At 45.2% G+C, this 22,078-nt stretch overlaps 1 protein-coding gene across 2 annotated transcripts in view; it reads right to left on the bottom strand.

Annotated features, from left to right (window-relative positions):
• dlc1 (DLC1 Rho GTPase activating protein) overlaps nucleotides 1-22,078 on the bottom strand; it is a 391,505-nt gene that overhangs the window by 247,248 nt on the left and 122,179 nt on the right. For both annotated transcript variants that reach the window (XM_067987045.1, XM_067987034.1), the window contains exon 4: nucleotides 19,669-19,800. In XM_067987045.1, the coding sequence (XP_067843146.1) occupies nucleotides 19,669-19,800 (132 nt within the window). The remainder of the gene's footprint in view (nucleotides 1-19,668; nucleotides 19,801-22,078) is intronic.

The raw sequence follows: 22,078 nt of genomic DNA, 5'->3' as shown, positions 1-22,078 counted from the left end.
GACTGTACAAGATTTAAAAAGGTTAATTTAGTACATCTGGCCAGCTATTAGACTTAAATACACAGGAGCAGCATTTGCCTGGCAGAGGGCATCGTGCAATGGTTTAGTTTGGGGCCCTTACGTTTTGTTAGACGTACTAATGAGTTGCACTAGCATACATTCGATAGGGCTCACCCTTGCATAGCTGTCAGTGGGGAAGTCCATGGGGGAGCTGCATGACGTGTAAGGCAGGGTGAAGTGTGAGAGCCCACGGTTGGCGATTTCCCCTCGGGCTGCACTGTTTGCAGGTTCTGGGGTTATGCTTGTGTCTACGCATTCTGAACCGAGTGCTGAGTCCTGCCACCCTGGATCCGCTCAGGGCCCCATGCAATTATTTATTGTAGCTGGATCCATCCCATGGTATAAACAGGGCAGAACCAGTTGCCGTGTTTCTCACATCACAACAGTGACTACACTTCAAAAGTACTTCATTAGCTGTGAAATGCTTTAGGACTTCCTGAGGTTGTGAAAGGCACTATATAAATACAAGTTCTTTCTTTCTTTATTACAGAACTGTCTCCAAATGAAAATCTAGTCAAGGTGCAGCCATGGGAAAATGGTGATGTGCAAATGCAAATGACAAACCCACAAGATAGTTGGGAGGTAGGGTGACTTGTTGCAGTTCTCCATCGGGGTTATCTGATGAGAGGATCTAATAATACAACAACAACTTGCATTTATATAGCACCTTTAATGTAGTAAAACGTCCCAAGGTGCTTCACAGGAGCGTTAACAAACAAAATTTGACACCAAGCCACATAAGGAGGTATTAGGACAGGTGACCAAAAGCTTGGTCAAAGTGTTAGGTTTTAAGGAGCGTCTTAAAGAAGGAGAGGTAGGGGGGTGGAGCAGTTTAAGGAGGGAATTCCAGAGCTTAGGGCCTAGGCAGCTGAAGGCACAGCCACCAATGGCGGAGTGATTAAAATCGGAGATATGCAAGAGGCAAGAGTTGGAGGAGCGCAGAGATCCCGGAGGGTTGTAGGGCTGGAGGAGGTTACAGAGATAGGGAGGGATGAGATCATGGAGGGATTTGAAAACAAGGATGAGCATTTTAAAATCGAGGCGATCCCGGACCGGGAGTCAATGTAGGTCAGCGAGCACAGGGGTGATGGTAGAACGGGACTTGGTGTGAGTTAGGATACGGGCAGCAGAGTTTTGGATGAGCTCAAGTTTATGGAGGGTGGAAGATGGGAGGTCGGCCAGGAGAGCATTGGAATAATCCAGTCTGGAGGTAACAAAGGCATGGATGTGGGTTTCAGCAGCAGATGAGTTGAGGCAGGGGCGGATATGAGCGATGTTACAGAGGTGGAAGTAGCCGGTCTTGGTGATGATAATAGGTCCAATCATTGGCTTTTCAGTAGCAGCGTGTCCAACTCTCAGGCAGTTGTTTCTCTGCTCACCACTGTGGCCTTACTATTTGAATTCTGCAAACTGTACATTGTTAAGACCTAAGCTGTCCCTTTTCATTTTGTTGCTAGTCAAAATCTCTAGCTGCCGAGCAATTGAAGTGGAATGCTGAGATTTAGAGAATACGCAAGATCTTTTCATCAGCTTGTACCCTATACCCCAGTGTTTATTCTGTGATACCTGCCAACTTTGGCCAAAGGAAAAAACCTACTCCTGGAAAGGAATGAAACCAGAATGTATGATCGCCAGGTTGTCACTGTCAAATGAGCTTATACTCTCTGGAGTTTAGAAGAATGAGAGGTGATCTTATTGAAACATATAAGATTCTGAGGGGGCTTGACAGGGTGGATGCTGATTGGCAAGTCTCCTGGTTGGCAAGTCTAGAACTAGGAGGTATAGTCTCGGGATAAGGGGTCGGCCATTTAAGACTGAGATGAGGAGGAATTTTTTCACTCAGAGGGTTGTGAATCTTTGGAATTCTCTACCCCAGAGGGCTGTGGATGCTCAGTCATTCAGTATATTCAAGGCTGAGGTCGATAGATTTTTGGACTCTAAGGGAATCAAAGGATATGGGGATCGAGCGGGAAAGTGGAGTTCAGGCCAAAGATCAGCCATGATCTTAATGAATGGTGGAGCAGGCTCGAGGGGCCATTTGGCCTACCCCTGCCTCTATTTCTTATGCTCTTATGTCAAGTTCATTTTGGAGTGGTCTCACCGTATACGTGCGGTAACAAATTGTGAGCTGTTCCAACCTGGCCACCTATTATAAATAAAACAGCACTGCTTAACATGACTCATTTGTTTCTGAAAGTTTAAAATAAAATCCTTATGTATTTGTTAAATTAATACATGTTAAAGTGAAGACTTCATATTGTAATAAAGCAGTAGAGTGCGGAAGAGGATGACAGCATGGTTGAAATGTAGGTGGATTGTTCGGCACTGAATACTCCGTATTCAAATTATACAACGGTGGTTACAAGCTGCACATTCACCAACTTCTACACTTAAAAAATATTTAATTATATCTATCAATATGCTTAGAGGTCAAAATCAATTAAGGATATTATCACCATGCTCAAAATTACAGTTAGATCAGTTGATAGGAATTGGTAACAACTGAAATTTGGAGTACCCTGCGATATCTCCAAGATGCACTACAAATCCATAGAATCATAGAAGTTTACAACATGGAAACAGGCCCTTCGGCCCAACATGTCCATGTCGCCCAGTTTATACCACTAAGCTAGTCCCAATTGCCTGCACTTGGCCCATATCCCTCTATACCCATCTTACCCATGTAACTGTCCAAATGCTTTTTAAAAGACAAAATTGTACCCGCCTCTACTACTGCCTCTGGCAGCTCGTTCCAGACACTCACCACCCTTTGAGTGAAAAAATTGCCCCTCTCGACCCTTTTGTATCTCTCCCCTCTCACCTTAAATCTATGTCCCCTCGTTATAGACTCCCCTACCTTTGGGAAAAGATTTTGACTATCTACCTTATCTATGCACACATCCTCACAGATACATTCTCCTGCATCTAGACTTCATTCTTGTGCTAAAAAGCTGCAGAGTTGGAAATCTCCCATACAGTATCTGATGTTTTCAGAGGAAATAACTTATAACTCTGCGTTATTTCAGCTTTACGAAGTAAGCTACAGATCCATGGTTTGGAGATTGATCCGTCACTCACGATGTGGGGATGGATAACTGGAGGGTGAATTATCATTGGGCCACTGTTGCTCCCTTCCCAATGGCTGGTTAAGATTGGTATGTTGACAGAGAGCTGAAAGCATGTTGCCCACCTGTCCTCTTAGCCATGCTTGGTATGTTGCCATCTGAGACCATAGCAAGTGAGAAAATGGGATGAAAGTAAGTTTAACAACAAGAATTTGCATTTGTATAGCACCTTTAACATAGAAGCATGTCCCAAAGTGCTTCACTGAGGAGTAATTTTAAAAATGTTGAAGAAAAACAAAGAGTTATTATACCACTAGGGTGGGAAAAAAGTTTCCATCAAACATAGGCAAAAGTTGCTGGTCACACAAGACATTTGGAATTGATAAGGGATGTTTTTCTGATTTCCTCAAGAGTTTCTACAACTGAGCCAAGGCTGACATGCACAAAGCTACCTTAACCTTTAACTCAATAGAGAACCCTTAACTGGAACGGCGATATTTTCTGTTTCTCACACCAACCATCCTTGCAAAAGTCTGTAACTGGGATTAATGTTAGAAAATTAATGTTGTCTAAATATGTAAATAATGCCACCCAATACAATTGGAAAAATCAGATTATTTTAAACAAAAAGCAATTTTAATAGGCAAAAATCAAAGATTTAATTAAGTTGGGAGAGTTCATATTTTAAGCTCATTGGACACATTGGGCTATTATTTGAGCCATGTAGCACCTATTTTGTAGGCGCTATGTGGCCTCCTAAGGACCCAAAATAGCGTCCGGAATGCCTGCGCACGCTTCTAGCATGACGTGCGCTGGACGCCATCTTGGTAAAGGCATTTGCGCACGCGCAGATAACGAACGCTGGCAGCATGTAAAGCAAGGAGAACATGTGTTAGATCACTGTGCAATGCTGATTTAAAGGGACAGATATGATTTTAGAACTCAATGCTCCAGCCAATGCACTGTCTTAACCACGCACAGCTGAACAGGTCGTAGTCAGCCTGGAGGACCCCCCACCAATGCTATTTAAAGGGATCATGCAGGTGTTGTAGGTTAGTTGCTGGATTATTGCTTCTGGCTGCTGATACATTTGTATGTGTTTGTTGAAGCTTCCTGGAATTGGAGAAAGTTGCAATAGTATATTAAGAGTGGTCTGGCAGGTCCTGGATTAGCGTTGGTGGCATTTACAACAGTGTGCGGAACAAGATTTCTGGCAACCTTGGGTGGTCTGCTAGGTCTCCCGCTGGGCATTGAACACGACTAGCAACATGCAGAGAGGCCACACACAGCAGGTCAAGCTGCGAGGAGGGGGAGGAGGAGACACAAGGCACTGAGCAGGAGGCTATATCCAATGAGTGCCTTCAGGGACCAATTCTCTTACCTCAACCTGAGCGAAGATCAGTGCATCCGACGGCTGCGGTTCACGAAAGAGGTCGTGATGGAGATCTGTCAACTGCTGCAGCCACAACTGTAGCTTCAGAGCAGGGCAAGGACAGCATTGCCTGTGGCTGTAAAGGTAACTATGGTGCTGAACTTTTACAGGTCTGGATTCTTTCAGACTGCTGCTGATGATATGTGCAACATCTCGCAGTTTGCAGTGCGCTGCTGTATAAGGGAGGTCACGGAGATTCTGTAGGAGATTCGTAATGTTCCCATTTGACAGAGAGCAGCAGAATGAGCGAGCACGAAGGTTTGCTCACATTGCAGACTTCCCCATGGTTCTAGGTGCCATTGACTGCAGGCATATTGCCATGCGTGCTCCCCATCTCAACTCAGCCATCTTCATGAACAGAAAGGGGTTCTACTCCCTGATTGTGCAGCTGGTGTGTGACCACATGCAGCGCATCATGCAGGTCAATGCCCGCTACCCTGGCAGCAGTCATGATTCCTTCATTCTGTGGCAGTCCAACGTCCCACCTATCTTTCAACCGGCGCGCCAAGTCAAAGGCTGGCTGCTGGGTGACAAGGGCTATCCCCTCATGAGGTGGCTCATAACTCCACTCAGGAACGCACGCATACGTATAGAGCAGGCCTACAATGAGAGCTATGCGGCCACACGAAACATCATCGTGCACACCATAGGTGTCCTAAAGCAACGCTTCCGCTGCCTGGACCATTCTGGAGGAGACTTGCAGTACTCAACTGAGCGGGTGACAGATTTGTCGTTGTATGCTGCATGATGCGCAACCTCGCCCTTAGGAGAGGACAGCCCTTGCCACCGCCTATCCTGCAAGACCCTGGGCGAGAGGCAGAGGAGGAGAAGAAGGAGGAGGAGACAGAAGAGGAAGTGGAGAAAGGAGCAAGGAAGCAACAAGGTGCACAGGCCCTGTTTGCCAGGGCTCTGCGTGCTCATCTTATTCATGAGCGATATCACTAACCTCAACAACACCTCCCCATTCACCAACAGTCCCACACTCCTCACCTTTCCTCTCCCACATGACCATCAAATTGTCCTCCTTATGATTACACATTGCTTCTTCATCACATAAATAAAAACCACCTTCAACTGCGACTTCAAATAGAAAAATAAATGATGCAAACAACATTACACTATTCACCCTTGTTCATTCCCTTAGTGCCTGTCGTTCGTGTGCCTTTTCCTTTCATAGTGCTCCTATGAGGTGCATCCCCAGTGGCTGGAACATGGGTGGTGGAAGGCTGTTGACCTTCAATTGAGGAGAGTTCAGATGGCCATGGTGGACAACTTCGAGCAGCTCTGGGCCGGGAGGGCCTGGCTTCAGACTGCACCATCTCGGCCTGGGCTGCAGCAGTCTGGCCTGGTGGCTGACAGGCAACAACAAGGACACTGGTGGAGTGGCAGGGGTGGGAGCAGGAACACTGTCATCCTGAGAGAGGACCCCATGTTCTACTGCCATGGCACCACTGCTACTTGCATGGGGCGGCACCTCAACAATCCTGGTACACTGCTGGAGAACAGATTGCTGGAGTGCTGTGACGCCCTGGAAGCCTCATTCCACAGTGATCCCCAGAACCACGATAACAGCAGTCTGAGCTTCCAAAGCAGCAGTCTGAGTTCCAAATGAAGCATGCAGACTTTTGATGGCATATGTTTGTGAAGCTGAGATATCAGTCATCAGAAGCTGCATCGTGGTGGGTTCCACAGGTGTGCTGATGGAGGTGACCACAGGGTACGGTAGCATAGTGGTTATGTTACTGGGCTAGTAATCCAGAGGCCTGGACTAAAATCCACGGCAGCTGGCGAATTTAAATTCAATTCAATTCAATTAATTAAATAAAAATCTGGAATTAAAATACTAGTATCAGTAATGATGGCCATGAAACTACCGGATTGTCGTAAAAACCCATCTGGTTCACTAATGTCCTTTAGGGAAGGAAGCCTGCCGCCCTTACCCGGTCTGGCCCATATGTGACTCCAGACCCACAGCAATGTGGTTGATTCTTAATTGCCCTCTGAAATGGCCGAGCAAGCCACTCAGTTGTAAAATCTCGCTACGAAAAGTCATAAGAAGAATAAAACCAGACGGACCACGAGGCACCGGTCACGACAACGGCAAAACACCAAGCCCAGTCGACCCTGCAAGGTCCTCCTCACGAACATCTGGGGACTTGTGCCAAAATTGGGAGAGCTGTCCCACAGACTAGTCAAGCAACAGCGTGACATAGCCATACTCACAGAATCATAACTTTCAGCCAACGTCCCAGACTCTTCCATCACCATCCCTGGGTATGTCCTGTCCCACCGGCAGGACAGACCCACCAGAGGTGGCGGTATAGTGATATACAATCAGGAGGGAGTGGCCCTGGGAGTCCTCAACATTGACTCTGGACCCCATGAAATCTCATGGCATCAGGTCAAACATGGGCAAGGAAACCTCCTGCTGATTACCACCTACCGTCCTCCCTCAGCTGATGAATCAGTCCTCCTCCATGTTGAGCACCACTTGGAGGAAGCACTGAGGGTAGCAAGGGCACAAAATGTACTCTGGGTGGGGGACTTCAATGTCCATCACCAAGAGTGGCTCGGTAGCACCACTACTGACCGAGCTGACCGAGTCCCGAAGGACATAGCTGCCAGACTGGGCCTGCGGCAGGTGGTGAGCGAACCAACACGAGGGAAAAACTTACTTGACCTCGTCCTCACCAATCTACCTGTCGCAAATGCATCTGTCCATGACAGTATTGGTAGGAGTGACCACCGCACAGTCCTCGTGGAGATGAAATCCCGTCTTCGCACTGAGGACACCATCCAACGTGTTGTGTGGCACTACCACCGTGCTAAATGGGATAGATTCAGAACAGATCTAGCAGCTCAAAACTGGGCATCTGTGGGCCATCAGCAGCAGCAGAATTGTATTCCAGCACAATCTGTAACCTCATGGCCCGGCATATTCCTCACTCCACCATTACCAACAAGCCAGGGGATCAACCCTGGTTCAATGAGGAGTGTAAAAGAGCATGCCAGGAGCAGCACCAGGCGTACCTAAAAATGAGGTGCCAACCTGGTGAAGCTACACTCAGGACTACATGCATGCTAAACAGCGGAAGCAACATGCTATAGACAGAGCTAAGCGATTCCACAACCAACGGATCAGATCAAAGCTCTGCAGTCCTGCCACATCCAGTCGTGAATGGTGGTGGACAATTAAACAACTAACGGGAGGAGGAGGCTCTGCAAACATCCCCATTCTCAATGATGGCGGAGTCCAGCACGTGAGTGCAAAAGACAAGGCTGAAGCATTTGCAACCATCTTCAGCCAGAAGTGCCGAGTGGATAATCCATCTCAGCCTCCTCCCGATATCCCCACCATCACGGAAGCCAGTCTTCGGCCAATTCGATTCACTCCACGTGATATCAAGAAACGGCTGAGTGCACTGGATACAGCAAAGGCTATGGGCCCCGACAACATCCCAGCTGTAGTGCTGAAGACTTGTGCTCCAGAACTAGCTGCGCCTCTAGCCAAGCTGTTCCAGTACAGCTACAACACTGGCATCCACCCGACAATGTGGAAAATTGCCCAGGTATGTCCTGTCCACAAAAAGCAGGACAAATCCAATCCGGCCAATTACCGCCCCATCAGTCTACTCTCAATCATCAGCAAAGTGATGGAAGGTGTCGTCGACAGTGCTATCAAGCGGCACTTACTCACCAATAACCTGCTCACCGATGCTCAGTTTGGGTTCCGCCAGGACCACTCGGCTCCAGACCTCATTACAGCCTTGGTCCAAACATGGACAAAAGAGCTGAATTCCAGAGGTGAGGTGAGAGTGACTGCCCTTGACATCAAGGCAGCATTTGACCGAGTGTGGCACCAAGGAGCCCTAGTAAAATTGAAGTCAATGGGAATCAGGGGGCAAACACTCCAGTGGCTGGAGTCATACCTGGCACAAAGGAAGATGGTAGTGGTTGTTGGAGGCCAGTCATCTCAGCCCCAGGGCATTGCTGCAGGAGTTCCTCAGGGCAGTGTCCTTGGCCCAACCATCTTCAGCTGCTTCATCAATGACCTTCCCTCCATCATAAGGTCAGAAATGGGGATGTTCGCTGATGACTGCACAGTGTTCAGTTCCATTCGCAACCCCTCAGATAATGAAGCAGTCCGAGCCTGCATGCAGCAAGACCTGGACAACATCCAGGCTTGGGCTCATAAGTGGCAAGTAACATTCGTGCCAGATAAGTGCCAGGCAATGACCATCTCCAACAAGAGAGAGTCTAACCACCTCCCCTTGACATTCAACGGCATTACCATCGCCGAATCCCCCACCATCAACATCCTGGGGGTCACCATTGACCAGAAACTTAACTGGACCAGCCATATAAATACTGTGGCTACGAGAGCAGGTCAGAGGCTGGGTATTCTGCGGCGAGTGACTCACCTCCTGACTCCCCAAAGCCTTTCCACTATCTACAAGGCACAAGTCAGGAGTGTGATGGAATACTCTCCACTTGCCTGGATGAGTGCAGCTCCAACAACACTCAAGAAGCTCGACACCATCCAAGATAAAGCAGCCCGCTTGATTGGCACCCCATCCACCACCCTAAACATTCACTCCCTTCACCACCGGCGCACTGTGGCTGCAGTGTGCACCATCCACAGGATGCACTGCAGCAACTCGCCAAGGCTTCTTCGACAGCACCTCCCAAACCCGCGACCTCTACCACCTAGAAGGACAAGGGCAGCAGGCGCATGGGAACAACACCACCTGCACGTTCCCCTCCAAGTCACACACCATCCCGACTTGGAAATATATCGCCGTTCCTTCATTGTCGCTGGGTCAAAATCCTGGAACTCCCTTCCTAACAGCATTGTGGGAGAACCGTCACCACACGGACTGCAGCAGTTCAAGAAGGCGGCTCACCACCACCTTCTCGAGGGCAATTAGGGATGGGCAATAAATGCCGGCCTTGCCAGCGACGCCCACATCCCGTGAACGAATTTAAAAAAAAAAATTCCATGTGGGTAAGGATAGGCTCCAAGCTCTGCGCAAAGCCCTGTGCCAAGTTGGACTCCTCCATGCTCCTTGACATTGTGCGCAGGCATTTCAGTGCACCAAGCATTTGGTGGTGCACGCCCATCAGCCGTTTTCTGTGGCCTGGTTCATCGAAGGCCTCATCTGACTCCTCAGCAGCAGAACTAGTGAGCGACCTCGGCCTCCGGTGAGCCGGCACCTGTGATATCCATTACCCCCGCCCCGGCTCCTGTGCACTTGTGCCCGATGTCTCACCATGTGCAGATCTCTATCCTAGCCTCTAAAGGATGCGCAGTGTCAGTCTCTGAGCTGGTGGATGTGAGTGTCAGATCGAGTGACGGTGTGGCTTCAGTGTCTTCCTCCTCCTCTTCCTCCTCGGATAGTGCTGGCTCCAGTTCTTGGGTATCGGGAGACGGGCTGAGTTGTGGAGTGGGGAGAGGAGCAAGTAAGACGTGCGTGCTGACACCATCTGCAGCACATGAGTCAGAAATGATTGTGGGATGAGGGAGATGTGGGAAACGAGAAGGAGGATTAGGTATGCAGAGACCCTCAGCATCGATACCTCCAATGCTGCCAGTAACCACAGTCACAGTGACGTCCTGCCCAATGATGCGCAGCATGATCTCCTCCATGGGGGTTAGGACGTGTCGGCGTTTCTGTCCTCCATCCATTCTTTGCTGCTGCCCGCTGTTATGTGCCATCTTCTCTTGCAAGACAGAGGGACGTGTGCCAGTGAATGGCAAGATGTTTGGCTGTCATGGTTGAATAGCTGCCAGTGTGTGTGACCTGTGAGTTGTGGGTGTGTGGATTGTGGTACTATGTGCGAGTGAGATGCAGCATCCCAAGTGCAGCATTACGTACGGATGGGCAGCGTTTATTGGTGGGTGGGTGACAGGAGGAAGTGGGGGGCGGGAGTCATGCATGGAGCAGTGGTGCAATTGGTAGGATGTGCCACTTGACACTTGCATTCACTCACCTTGACCACTCATGTCAAATCATTGAACTTTTTCCTGCACTGCATCCACGTACGTGGTGCAATGCTCCTGGCCTTCACCTCCACGGCCACTTCCTTTGCAGCTGGTGTCGGGAGGGTCTCCTGTCACCCTGCAAGTGCAGGATGGCCCTCCGTGCGTCCACCTCCTGCACCAAGGCCTCCAGTGTGTCATTGGAGAACCTCGGTGCACACTCTCTTGCAGGTCCATCCATTTCACTTGTCCTCATCCATTGATTGCATTGACTGTGCACCTCTCCTTTAAGAGGTGCAGGCTGCCTTTAAGTAGTGCCAATCATGCCCCATATCGAGCCCCCTGCTGGTGCGTGCAGCCTCTCAACAGTGCAGATAGCGCTGGCTGCACGCAGAAATCATGGAGATGATCCAATAGCACGAATCTCAATCGCAACCTCTGCGCCCGGATTCGGGGGTTATCGAATTTAATCCCCATTACCTCCAATATGTTTTGTGTGTCCAGTGCATTCTTCTATGTTTCCTTACGTTTGTTGAAAACTGGTGTTTTCTCCCCTGGTGGTACAATACTACACTGTTTATTTATTTTTTGCCTTTAGTCCATAATCATGTGTATGAGGATGCGAATGTTTAAATGATATATTAAAAAAAACATTTCAAAAGATTGTGAAACGGTTTTGCCCTCAGTTTTTGGAATCGATGATGGGATGATTTAATCATACAACAGTTTTTCAGTGAGGTATGAGCTTAGTACCAATAGGTTTCATGGGACGTGAACAGCTTAGCATCATTTAAGGCATCAGGCTTTTTATTAGGTACCAGATGGTAGGTAATTGTTGACATTAATCTCAGTTTACATTGTTTGAGGAGTCCGATGATGCTGACCACCCAAGGGTTCAGTAAAAGTTTGTCTTCACCATGTAATCTCTGCTAAAGTGGACTTAAGTTTTTAATCTGCTTCTTACCGCAGTTGCTTGTTCTACTAATGCTGACAACAAATTAAAATGTCCATCTTGTGACACCGAGATTGTCAGCTGTATTTGGTAATGTTGGGTTGAATAATTACATACGTAGACACAGAGATACAATCTGATGCTCACCTTTTCCATGAGGCTTACAAATAGCTCTGTCTTTCAAAATAACATTTTGGAGCATATTATAGTCTATTTATACTGCAGAACTGCTCTATGTTGCGATTCTATATTAATGCATGTTCAGTTGTTTCTGGCCAACACAATTTTCTGGATCACTGGAAATAATCTGTGCAGAACAGAAAGTGAATCACCTTATCACTGGCTGGGGGACCTAGAAAAGGTGCAAGCCTTTGCCATGTTGATGACGTATTGCTGTGGGAGGCACTGCTGCCACCAGAGAAATATACCTCTGACTCTGGAGGACGACACCTTGTTTAACACTTCTGCCAAAGTGGAGGCTGCGATCGGCAGCAACACAGAAAAGTAACTGGAGCATTAGAGCCATCCATAATAAAGAGAGCATGGCAAGATTGTGTTTGCAAACAATGATGCAAGCAGAGACATGAATATTATCATGTCATCAATGGCGTTGGGAGTTACACGTTTCTTTTAATTTCAGATAAAAATTTTAAAACTGGATTGAGAAAGTCTACAGCTGCAGCAACCATATTAGAATGGCAGAAGAGTGGATGGATTGCTACTCTGGGAGCTGAACCTGCCCAAATGCTGCCCAATGTGCCAATGATTCCTCTTTAAGCTAGTACAGCACTCACTAATATTTCACAGCTGTGAAACATCATTATAGTTTAACATTGCATTAAGTTAACAGTACCTTCAGTAGACATCAGGAGGTAGAAATTGGTATGTGTTGTGCCTGTTTTTCGGGCGTAAAACAGATGCAATGATGACGAATTTAGCAGTGCGATGGCCCACGCTTGAACTACACGTGCGCTCGAGTCACTGCTAAATTCATCAAGGCCTTTCTTAGATGGCCCTAGTGGTCGCCTGAAATGAGCACAGGACTCATTTCAATCTTGGAATGAGGATCCTGCACCCAATTCAGGATCCGTTTGCAAAATTCATTGAGACCAGTTGGAGCTTGAGCTGTGCAGTTTTACCGGATCTACAGCAGCCTAACCAACGGTCCTTATAGGGAACGCTGGAGGCCCCTGGAGAAACTGTCAGCTAAGTTTTTTATACTTACCTCAATGTGGAGCCAGGAGGAGGTGTGCTTCTTCTGCCTCAAAATTAATATGGTGAGTTGCTACCACCCCATGATCGCCATGCTTCTGTTCTCTTCCCCCGCTTGTCCCAGGACTTACCTGATGGCCATTGCCGGCCAGGCAGGCAGCAAACTGGTCCCCCGTGGCACAGCGAGCTGCCTCTGGAGGCACGACAGGCCCCAGACGCTCGCCCCGATTATTAAGACGAGGGTCATGGACCAATTTCAGGAGATCGTTAGGCCGACCTCTTCAGGCATGCACTCCAATCACACCGCCTATTTCGCGTCTGTAATTGAGCGCTAACTAATTTCTACCCCCGAGTTTTTCGTCACTTTTACATAACTTATATTTCTATAGCTCTCCTCACATAGAGAGAAAAAAGTCTCAAAGCACGTCATATGTTGGTGGATTAAAGTGGATGGCAAGCAGGAGGAAAAAAAGGAAAAACAAAATAAGAGTTGGAGGTGGAGCTGAATGCATGGTCAAAGAGCAGGCTTTGGAAAGCAGAAAGGGAGGTAGCAAGGCAGGGAAATTTAGGAAGGTAGTGCCAGAGGGCAGGAACATAATAGACGAAACAGCGGCCACTAAGGATGAAGTGGAAGAAGAGACATAACTTCATGTCAGAGCAGCAGAGGATGTGTGCCAGGACATAAGGCTGGAGGAAATCACTGTGGGGTGCGGCGTTAGAGGGATTTTAAACTAATGCGAGGATCTTAAAATCAATTAGCTGACACAGAGACCCAGTGAAGCTTGGTATTGACAGAGGTGATGGGAGTACATGAGGACTCATATGACATTCTAAATATAAAACCACATTTCGGTAAACGGTATCTAAAGCCCTGAAATTGCGAGATTCCATTCTCAGCACGGAGACTCACTCCATGGAAGTGCAGATTGGAGAATTAAACCTGGACCTCAGTGCTCAATTCAGAGCTTGTCTAAATTTTCAGCCATTGATTTTAATTTTTTTTATTCGTTTATGGGATGTGGGCGTCGCTGACAAGGCCGGCATTTATTGCCCATCCCTAATTGCCCTTGAGAAGGTGGTGGTGAGCCGCCGCCTTGAACCGCTGCAGTCCGTGTGGTGACGGTTCTCCCACAGTGCTTGAATCAGATATTTTTTCAGTTCTGCTTTCTGGACTAGAATCAAAAGTAGCCTTGCAAGAACAGCTCATTCTCTTCAGCACGATGTTCTCCGAAACTAGAAATGTCTGGGCTACAGGAACTAGAGAAACTGTCATAAAGAAGGTAAATTATTTCCACGTGACCACTGCCAAATTGTTAACAAACCAAGATTGAATAAAATCTTCTGATAGAGACAATTAAAGAATACGTTTCAGATATAGGGTTGGGGAGGGTTTGCAAATATTGAAGCAACTTTAAAAAGCCGGTGTTACAATATTAAAATGTGAGTGTTGGCATGAAATATGGTGGGCATCACTGTAGTGCTCAAGCCGCCCTCACCTCATGACCACACAGAGGCCACTGAATAGCCATGAAGAATGGGAATACTGGCTGATTTTCCCTCTCCCTAGCCCAGGGGCACAGAGGTCAATTTATAATTTCACCACTCCTGCTGTATCGAAGATCAGCTAAAATAGCACAGAACAGAAACTCAATCTGAGAGTTTCCTGGTCTGCTCAGTTTTCAAAAGTACTGCAGATTGCTGATGTTTTTGAATATCAACTCCCAGAGTGCTGATTTTACAAGGTTGAAAACAAATATGGAACAAATTAGCCAAAGGTTACATTTAAAGGGCTTGGCTCATTTAATGATAAAACGTAAACATTTGGCTAACTCTGAATTCTAATTCACTAATTTTGATATGAAGTTCAAACGTCTGAGTTCCACAAAATAAAATTTGAACCCAGTCTCTGGAGACTGTCAGACTGGTAAACTGTCATAGATTGGATACACACATTTCTACACTGTCATGGATTGGATAAACACATTTCTACACTGTCATAGATTGGATACACACATTTCTACACTGTCATAGATTGGATACACACATTTCTACACTGTCATAGATTGGATACACACATTTCTACACTGTCATAGATTGGATACACACATTTCTACACTGTCATAGATTGGATACACACATTTCTACACTATCATAGATTGGATACACACAGTTCTACACTGTCATGGATTGGATACACACATTACTACACTCTCATGGATTGGATACACACATTACTACACTGTCATGGATTGACTGCACGCATTATTACCACAGGACTACCTATCACCCACCCAACCATTCTACGAGGGGTTAGATCCATATCCCATCAGCAATTGGTTCCCCTGCCCGCTGGGTAAGCAGCTGGATACTTTAAAAAAGGTGATAAAAACACAAAAATGTAGTCTAACCTTTTGGCTCCAGTCATAGCCAGCAGCGATACTATTTGAGGCAATACTCTGCTCCTTTAAATTGTTTTACATTAATGGCACAATGCATGATGTATCAAAGAATGGATTTGTCAGGTAAATAAATGCAATAATTTTGCAGAGAATTTATTTTTTTGTTGTGATGAGAGGTGTCCAAGTAAATAAACAACACTTGGTGCTTTCACTTCTCAATGGTAAAACACCACTGTAAACTGGACAGACATTCCATGCTGCCACCTCTGTGTGGTCTGACCTAAGTTCACTGATGCAGAGCAGGGAGTAAATAATTCAAGACATTAGGAACAATGTGGAAGGTTAAATTAAATTACACAGCTGGTTACATCTGAATGCCTTTAATTCTTCCACTTGTCAATGCAACCCTGGTAATGTAGTAATCAAAGTGTAATAGGGTCATTACTCATCTCCACGAACCCCACCCTTCACAAACCAACTCCTGCCAAAAGAAACAGGCACCAGCATTTTCAGACTCTTCCATGCCACACAACTCCTATAAGCCTCAGTTGCTATAAATTTCAAAACTATAAATTCTAGTTGTGCATTCAGGCAGAAAAGTAACAATCCATCACGGTCTACTTTCTAGGCCAGGCATGCTTATTCAATCTCTACTCCGTTGTACAGCTCTGTTTACTGCTTTTACTAGTGTTGTTTACATGCAGTGCACTTTAGCCCCAATTACACTTCTATTACCTATTTATGCCACAGGTTTGTGCCAGGTCAAATCTGCCCTGCGCAGAAATACTGTGCTGTATTTTAAATCTATTGTGTCAGTTCAAAAAGTCAACAAGTTAACCTTGTGCTTCATGGTGGTGTCGCTCTGCAGTTTCAGTGTAATGTCAACAGCTGCCCTGTGTGACACCTCTTTTGTCTCTCCTGGTTTAATGTTAAAACACTGGCATCTAACCTTCCTAATGCACTAGTGCATAAATGAACAGCATGGCTTAGTACCAAGTCATATAGATCCAGTTTGGTCCCTGGTCTGTGTTGGGTTCAGGAATCTCAGCTGGGGCAATGGTTGGAACATAAGAACAAAGTTGGGATGCTAAAATTGGCCTCAGAGCCCTTCAGATTAGGAATCATAGAATGGTTACAGCACCGGAGGAGGCCATTCATCCCATTGAGCCCCTGCCATCTCTTTGTATGAGCAATCCAGTTAGTCCTAGCCCCCTGCCCTTTCCCCATAGCCCTGCAAATTTTTTCCCTTCAAAGATTTATCCTTTTTGAAAGCCATGATTGAATCTGCTTCCACCACCCTTTCAGGCAGTGCATTCCAGATCATAACTACTCACTGCATAAAAAACTTTTTCCTCAAGTTGCCTTTGGTTCTTTTGCCAATCACCTTAAATCTGTGTCCTCTGGTTCTCGACCTTTCCACCAATGGGAACAGTTTCTCTTTATTTACTTTATCTAAACCCTTCATGATTTTGAACACTTCTGTCAAATCTCCTCTTAACTGTCTCTACTCCAAGGAGAACAATCCCAGTTTTTCCGGTCTATCCACGTAACTAATGTCCCTCATCCCTGGAACCATTCTAGTAAAGCTTTTCTGTACCCTCTCTAAGGCCTTCACATCCTTCCTAAAGTGCGGTGCCCAGAATTGGTCACAATACACCAGTTGTGGCCGAACCAGTGTTTTATAAAGGTTCAACATAACTTCTTTGCTTTTGTACTCTATGCTGCTATTTATAAAGCCCAGGTTCCTGTATGCTTTTTTAAGTGCTTTCTCAACCTGTCCTGTCACCTTCAAAGATTTGTCCACATATACCCCCAAGTCTCTCTGTTCCTGCAACCCCTTTAGAATTGTACCCTTAAGTTTATATTTCATCTCCTCATTCTTCCTGCCAAAATGTATTACTTTGCACTTCTCTGCATTAAGGAAAGAAGAAAATCTGCGAGGGTTCACATTTCAATTTGCTATCTTGTGACTCCTTCTAGATAATGAGTTTGTGTGTACCTCAGGTGAGAACAGGATTAAGCTTGGCCACAAAACCTTCCACTGTGTAAAGGCTCACACAGAAGAACAGCCACTTGGTTGATGTACTGGAGGGTTTTTGGTGTCCTTGAAACCAAACCCCAGGAAGAGACAGCACTTTCAAGAGAGTAGAGGAGGGGAAAAAATGTGAGAAAAAAATTACCAGTGCCCTCATTTCACACCAACAATATTGCACTTTAATAATATGGTAGCATTATTGTTCCAGAGTGCACAATCCACAAGTACTTGTACTGCAAGCTTCACTCTAAAATATCATTTACACATAGTAAGGCCACTGATTAAAACCTGCAACATGAAGAACATGAAAGCCAAGAGAGTGAAATTATTATAAAGATTTCACATGAGTTCAGCCTACTCTTAATGATAAAATGAACAGCTAGAAAACTGGGTATGGTGCCAATCGGACACACTGACCTTAGCACTCGATCCGATCTGAATGCCTGTCCAGCAAGACCCTGCACCATCTTGCACCAGAGGTAGAATCTCACAATTTGGGGAAACAACAGTGCAAATTGAAAATAATATGGGTAACTCACCAGTCTTCAAACTACAGGACATGATATGGGACAGTATTTATTGGAAAAACTATTTGGAGGAAAGTGAGATTTTGGATTTTGTTTTGAAAGAAAATGATTTGGACATACACGTTCAAATTGCTGACATGTGCAGGAAGTACAATTTATATTAATGGGAAATAACAATTCTTTTCAAAATTCGACTTCCAATGAAGTTACAACATTTTATAGAAAAGTGACACTTATTCCCTTTTAGTTTGGTTCCTGATTCTTAATCCTTGGATGATTGTTTTCGAGATTGATAAATCACTGAGGGTGTTCTTTGTGAAGTACTGATGATCAGAATCAATATTTGGCAGGTGTATCATTTGGCTCTTTTTACTTAACTGGATGTCAATTAAGTTGCTCAAATGCAGCATTTTAACTCCTTTGAGGATGAAGCCATGTGAAATAAATAGGATTGTGAAGAATTGTTTTGGTGGCTACGTGCAGTGAAATTGTAAACACTTTCTTTTTGAATGAATTAGCAAAATTGCTAAACGTAGCAAATAGAGAAATTCTTCCCTTAATTTTGTTAATTAAAAAAAAAATCATTGTAAGGCTTATTTCTGTAATTTTACTTTACAATTTTCAAAAAGACTAAAAAAGCAAAGGGAGATGGCTAAAAGAACATGGCCTAGATATTCTGATTGACGTTATTTTAACACTGACATTAACCCATTTAACTCTGGCATTAAAATAATGCTGATTGGAAAATCTAGGTTCACCTGTATACCAACACCATCCATCCGTATATAGCAGGTGTGTCCAAATTTTATCTTTTCGTGGGCCACTTGGTTTCATGGAGCCATAGGCCATATAGAACCAGAAAGATTACATGTGTTCTAGGTGAATAAACATATATTTTATATGACAAAAGTTTCTGCAAACATCAATAAAAACTGAAATTGCCTGGAGGAGCCAGCAATGAAAAGACTATTAGATTTGCTGTTCCACCATCTTTTTCCCTGATTGGTTGCTCCCTGCTCTTTTTTTCCAGCTGGATTTTATTCCCTATCTGCTGGCTGGATACTGCTATTTCTTTTGTTATTTGCTTTGCCTTGTGGATTGGTAAAGGCTGCTGTCCTATTGATGCAAAAGTCCCACTACTTCAATGGTGGATTTAGATGTCCGAAAGCCAATGTCTGATCTCCTGTGCTATCCTTTGTGAGTTCCTGAAGGGTCACTGTGGCAATAAAGTTGAGAGCAGTGGTGATAGTTTATAGTGGATTGTTGACTCTTCCTGCAGGTCTTTGTGGCCCAAATGCCCTACCTGAGTTACAGCCTCCCTGTAAGCCGGTGCCTCCTCACACACTGCTCCTCCATCTGCTGATTTTAGTGAAGTTAGTTGACTCTGTTGCAGTACCCCCACAACCTGGGATAGTATCTGCTGGGAGTTATGTGCCATCTATGCCCTCTGCTCTTCTGGGCTTCCCTCTCCTCCACCTTGTCTTGCTCCAACGTGTTACGCGATATAGCCACAACCAAATGCTCTTGGGCGGAAAACTCCCCTCTATTACAAACTTTATTTACCACCATAGTTATACTTTCAAAATCTTTCCCTTCACTAAACTTGTTACTGCCAGATCTGACATGGAAAAATATTTATTTTTGATTTGATTCTGCAGCTGGGTAGATTTGGAAAAATGAGTTCATCATTAAGGACTCTAATAAGGCCTCAACAAGTAAAGTTCAGACTTTTATTCTCATCATGTTTCACAAAACATTAATCAATTTTTATAGGGATAGGGACCACCAGAGCAGTGCTAAACATGGCTAAATAATCTGTTAGTGCTTTCTACCAACATTATACCACCTTTTATTCCATTTCTCACTAAAATCAGCAGAAAGAAGAATATATGGTCCGTTGCAAGCAGTCAGCAATCAAAAAGTTATTATCTTGGCATAAACATTATTACAATTTATAACTATCTGTTCTAAGAATGATTTGGTTTGTTTAAATTTTCCGAACCTACCCCAGTCTTTGGTTTAGCCCCAGGACCTGCCATGGGGGACGTGGATCCAAGTGGTGAGTGGACAAGGTGAACCTTCTGGCTTTGACTGATTGCAATCACATCTGCTCCATTCTCTGAATCAGACTCCAACTCCTGCCAATAGACCATGGGGAACATCATTATATTAACCCATTCAAAACAATAATAATCATCATCATAGGTTCTTCCAAAGGTTAGAGATCTGGGACTGAAGGTGGCCTGGATATCAGGCCATGCTCCTTAGATAAGTCAACCAGTTCTAAATTCAAAATGTTCAAAAATATGTGATTAAAAAAAATTCCACTGCTAAAACTTTTTTTTTGAAACGATCCCTGTTGTATTTCCGCTAAATAAAAGAAAGACTTGCATTTATATAATGCCTTTCACGACTTCCCAAAGTGCTTTACAGCCAATCAAGTACTTTGGAAGTGTATTCACTGTAGTAATGTAGGAAATGGAGCAGCCAATTTGCACACAGCAAGGTCCCACAAACAGCAATCTGATAATGACCAGATAATCTGCTTTAGTGATGTTGGTTGAGGGATAAATATTGGCCAGGACACCAGGCTCTAGCTCTTCTTCGAAATAGTATCAAGGGATCTTTTACGTCCACCTGAGAGGGCAGACAGGGCCTTGGTTTAACGTCTCTTCCGAAAGACTTCACCTCCAACATTGTAACACTTCCCAGTAGTAAAACTTGACTAATTTGAGTCTATAATGTAGACTGAACATACATCGCATTGGTGACCAAACAATGTTTGCTGAGCTGCACGCAGCACTTTTATAGCTGAAATATAGCTTATTGCACTTGCCTACACAATCAATTGGCAGCAATATTGAATAAAACAAACGAAGAAATCAGTAAAACAGGCAGAATTCCTTTCATAAAGGAACTGCAGAGGGAGAGAGGAGAGTGAGAGAGAAAAAGGAGAGGGGTACGAATGAGAGAGAGGACAGAGAATGAGAGGCAGGAGAGGGAAATGATTAATCAAAACAGAAAATGCTGGAAACACTCAGCAGGTCAAGGGCCACCTGTGGAGAGGGAATCAGAGTTAACGTTTCAGGTTGATGACTTTTTGTCAGAACTGAAAGAAGTAAAGATTGAACAATTTTTAAGCAAGTACAGAGCCAGGGAAAGGTGTGTGGGGGGGATGGAACCATAGAACGATAGAAAAGATACAGCACAGAAGGGGGCCATTTGGTCCATCGTGTCCGCGCTGGCTCGAAGAACAACCAGCTGCCCATTCTAATCCCACCTTCCAGCACCCGGTCCGTAGCCCTGCAGCTTACAGCACTTTAGGTGCAGGTCCAGGTACTTTTTAAAAGAGTTGAGGGTCCCTGCCTCTACCACCAATTCGGGCAGCAAATTCCATACACCCACCACCCTCTGGGTAAAAAGATTTTCCTCATGTCCCCTTCTGCCAATCAGCTTAAATCTATGTCCTCTAGTTCTTGAACTCTCTGCTAGGGGAAATAGGTACTTCCTGTCTACTCTATCTGGGCCCCTCATAATTTTGTACACCTCAATCAAGTCTCCCCTCAGCCTCCTCTGCTCCAAGGAAAACAACCCCAGCCTATCCAATCTCTCCTCGTAGCTGCAATTTTCAAGCCCTGGCAACATTCTTGTAAAACTTCTCTGCACTCTCTCCAGAGCAATTACATCCTTCCTGTAATGTGGTGACCAGAACTGCGCACAATACTCCAGCTGTGGTCTTACCAGTGTTTTATACAGTTCCATCATTACATCCCTGCTTTTGTATTCTATACCTCGGCTAATAACGGAGACCATTCCGTATGCGTTCTTCATAACCTTATCTACCTGTACTGCTACCTTCAGGGTCCTGTGCACATGCACTCCAAGGCCGCTCACTTCCTCTACCCCTCTCAATATATTCCCGTTTACTGTGTATTCCCTTTTACTGTTTGCCCTCCCTAAGTGCATTACCTCACAGTTCTCTGGATTGAACTCCATTTGCCACTTTTCCGCCCACTCCACCAACCCATTAATATCCTCTTGGAGTCTACAGCTATCCTCTTCAATATCAGCTACACGGCCAATTTTTGTGTCGTCTGCAAATTTGCCAATCATGCCCCCTACATTCAAATCCAAATCATTAATATATACCACAAACAGCAAGGAATCCAACACTGAGCCTTGTGGCACACCACTGGAAATGTATTTCCATTCGCAAAGGGATGGGGAAGAAATAACAAAAGGGAAGGTCTGTGATAGGGTGGAGGGCAGGAGTGATTAAATGACAAAAGGCATGATGGTGCAAGGCAAGGAGGGTGGTAATGGGACAAGTAAAGAAACAGAAGATGGGTCTCGAGGAGCTGTAAATGGCAACAGCAGAACCATTACCAGCACCTGCTGTCTGAAAAAATGGGAGCA

This window comes from Heptranchias perlo, chromosome 1 (genome assembly GCF_035084215.1).
Source record: "Heptranchias perlo isolate sHepPer1 chromosome 1, sHepPer1.hap1, whole genome shotgun sequence".
In the NCBI taxonomy this organism is placed as follows: domain Eukaryota; kingdom Metazoa; phylum Chordata; class Chondrichthyes; order Hexanchiformes; family Hexanchidae; genus Heptranchias; species Heptranchias perlo.
The sequence above is the reverse complement of the archived record's forward strand: the minus strand, read 5'-3'. Positions and strand labels throughout refer to the sequence as shown.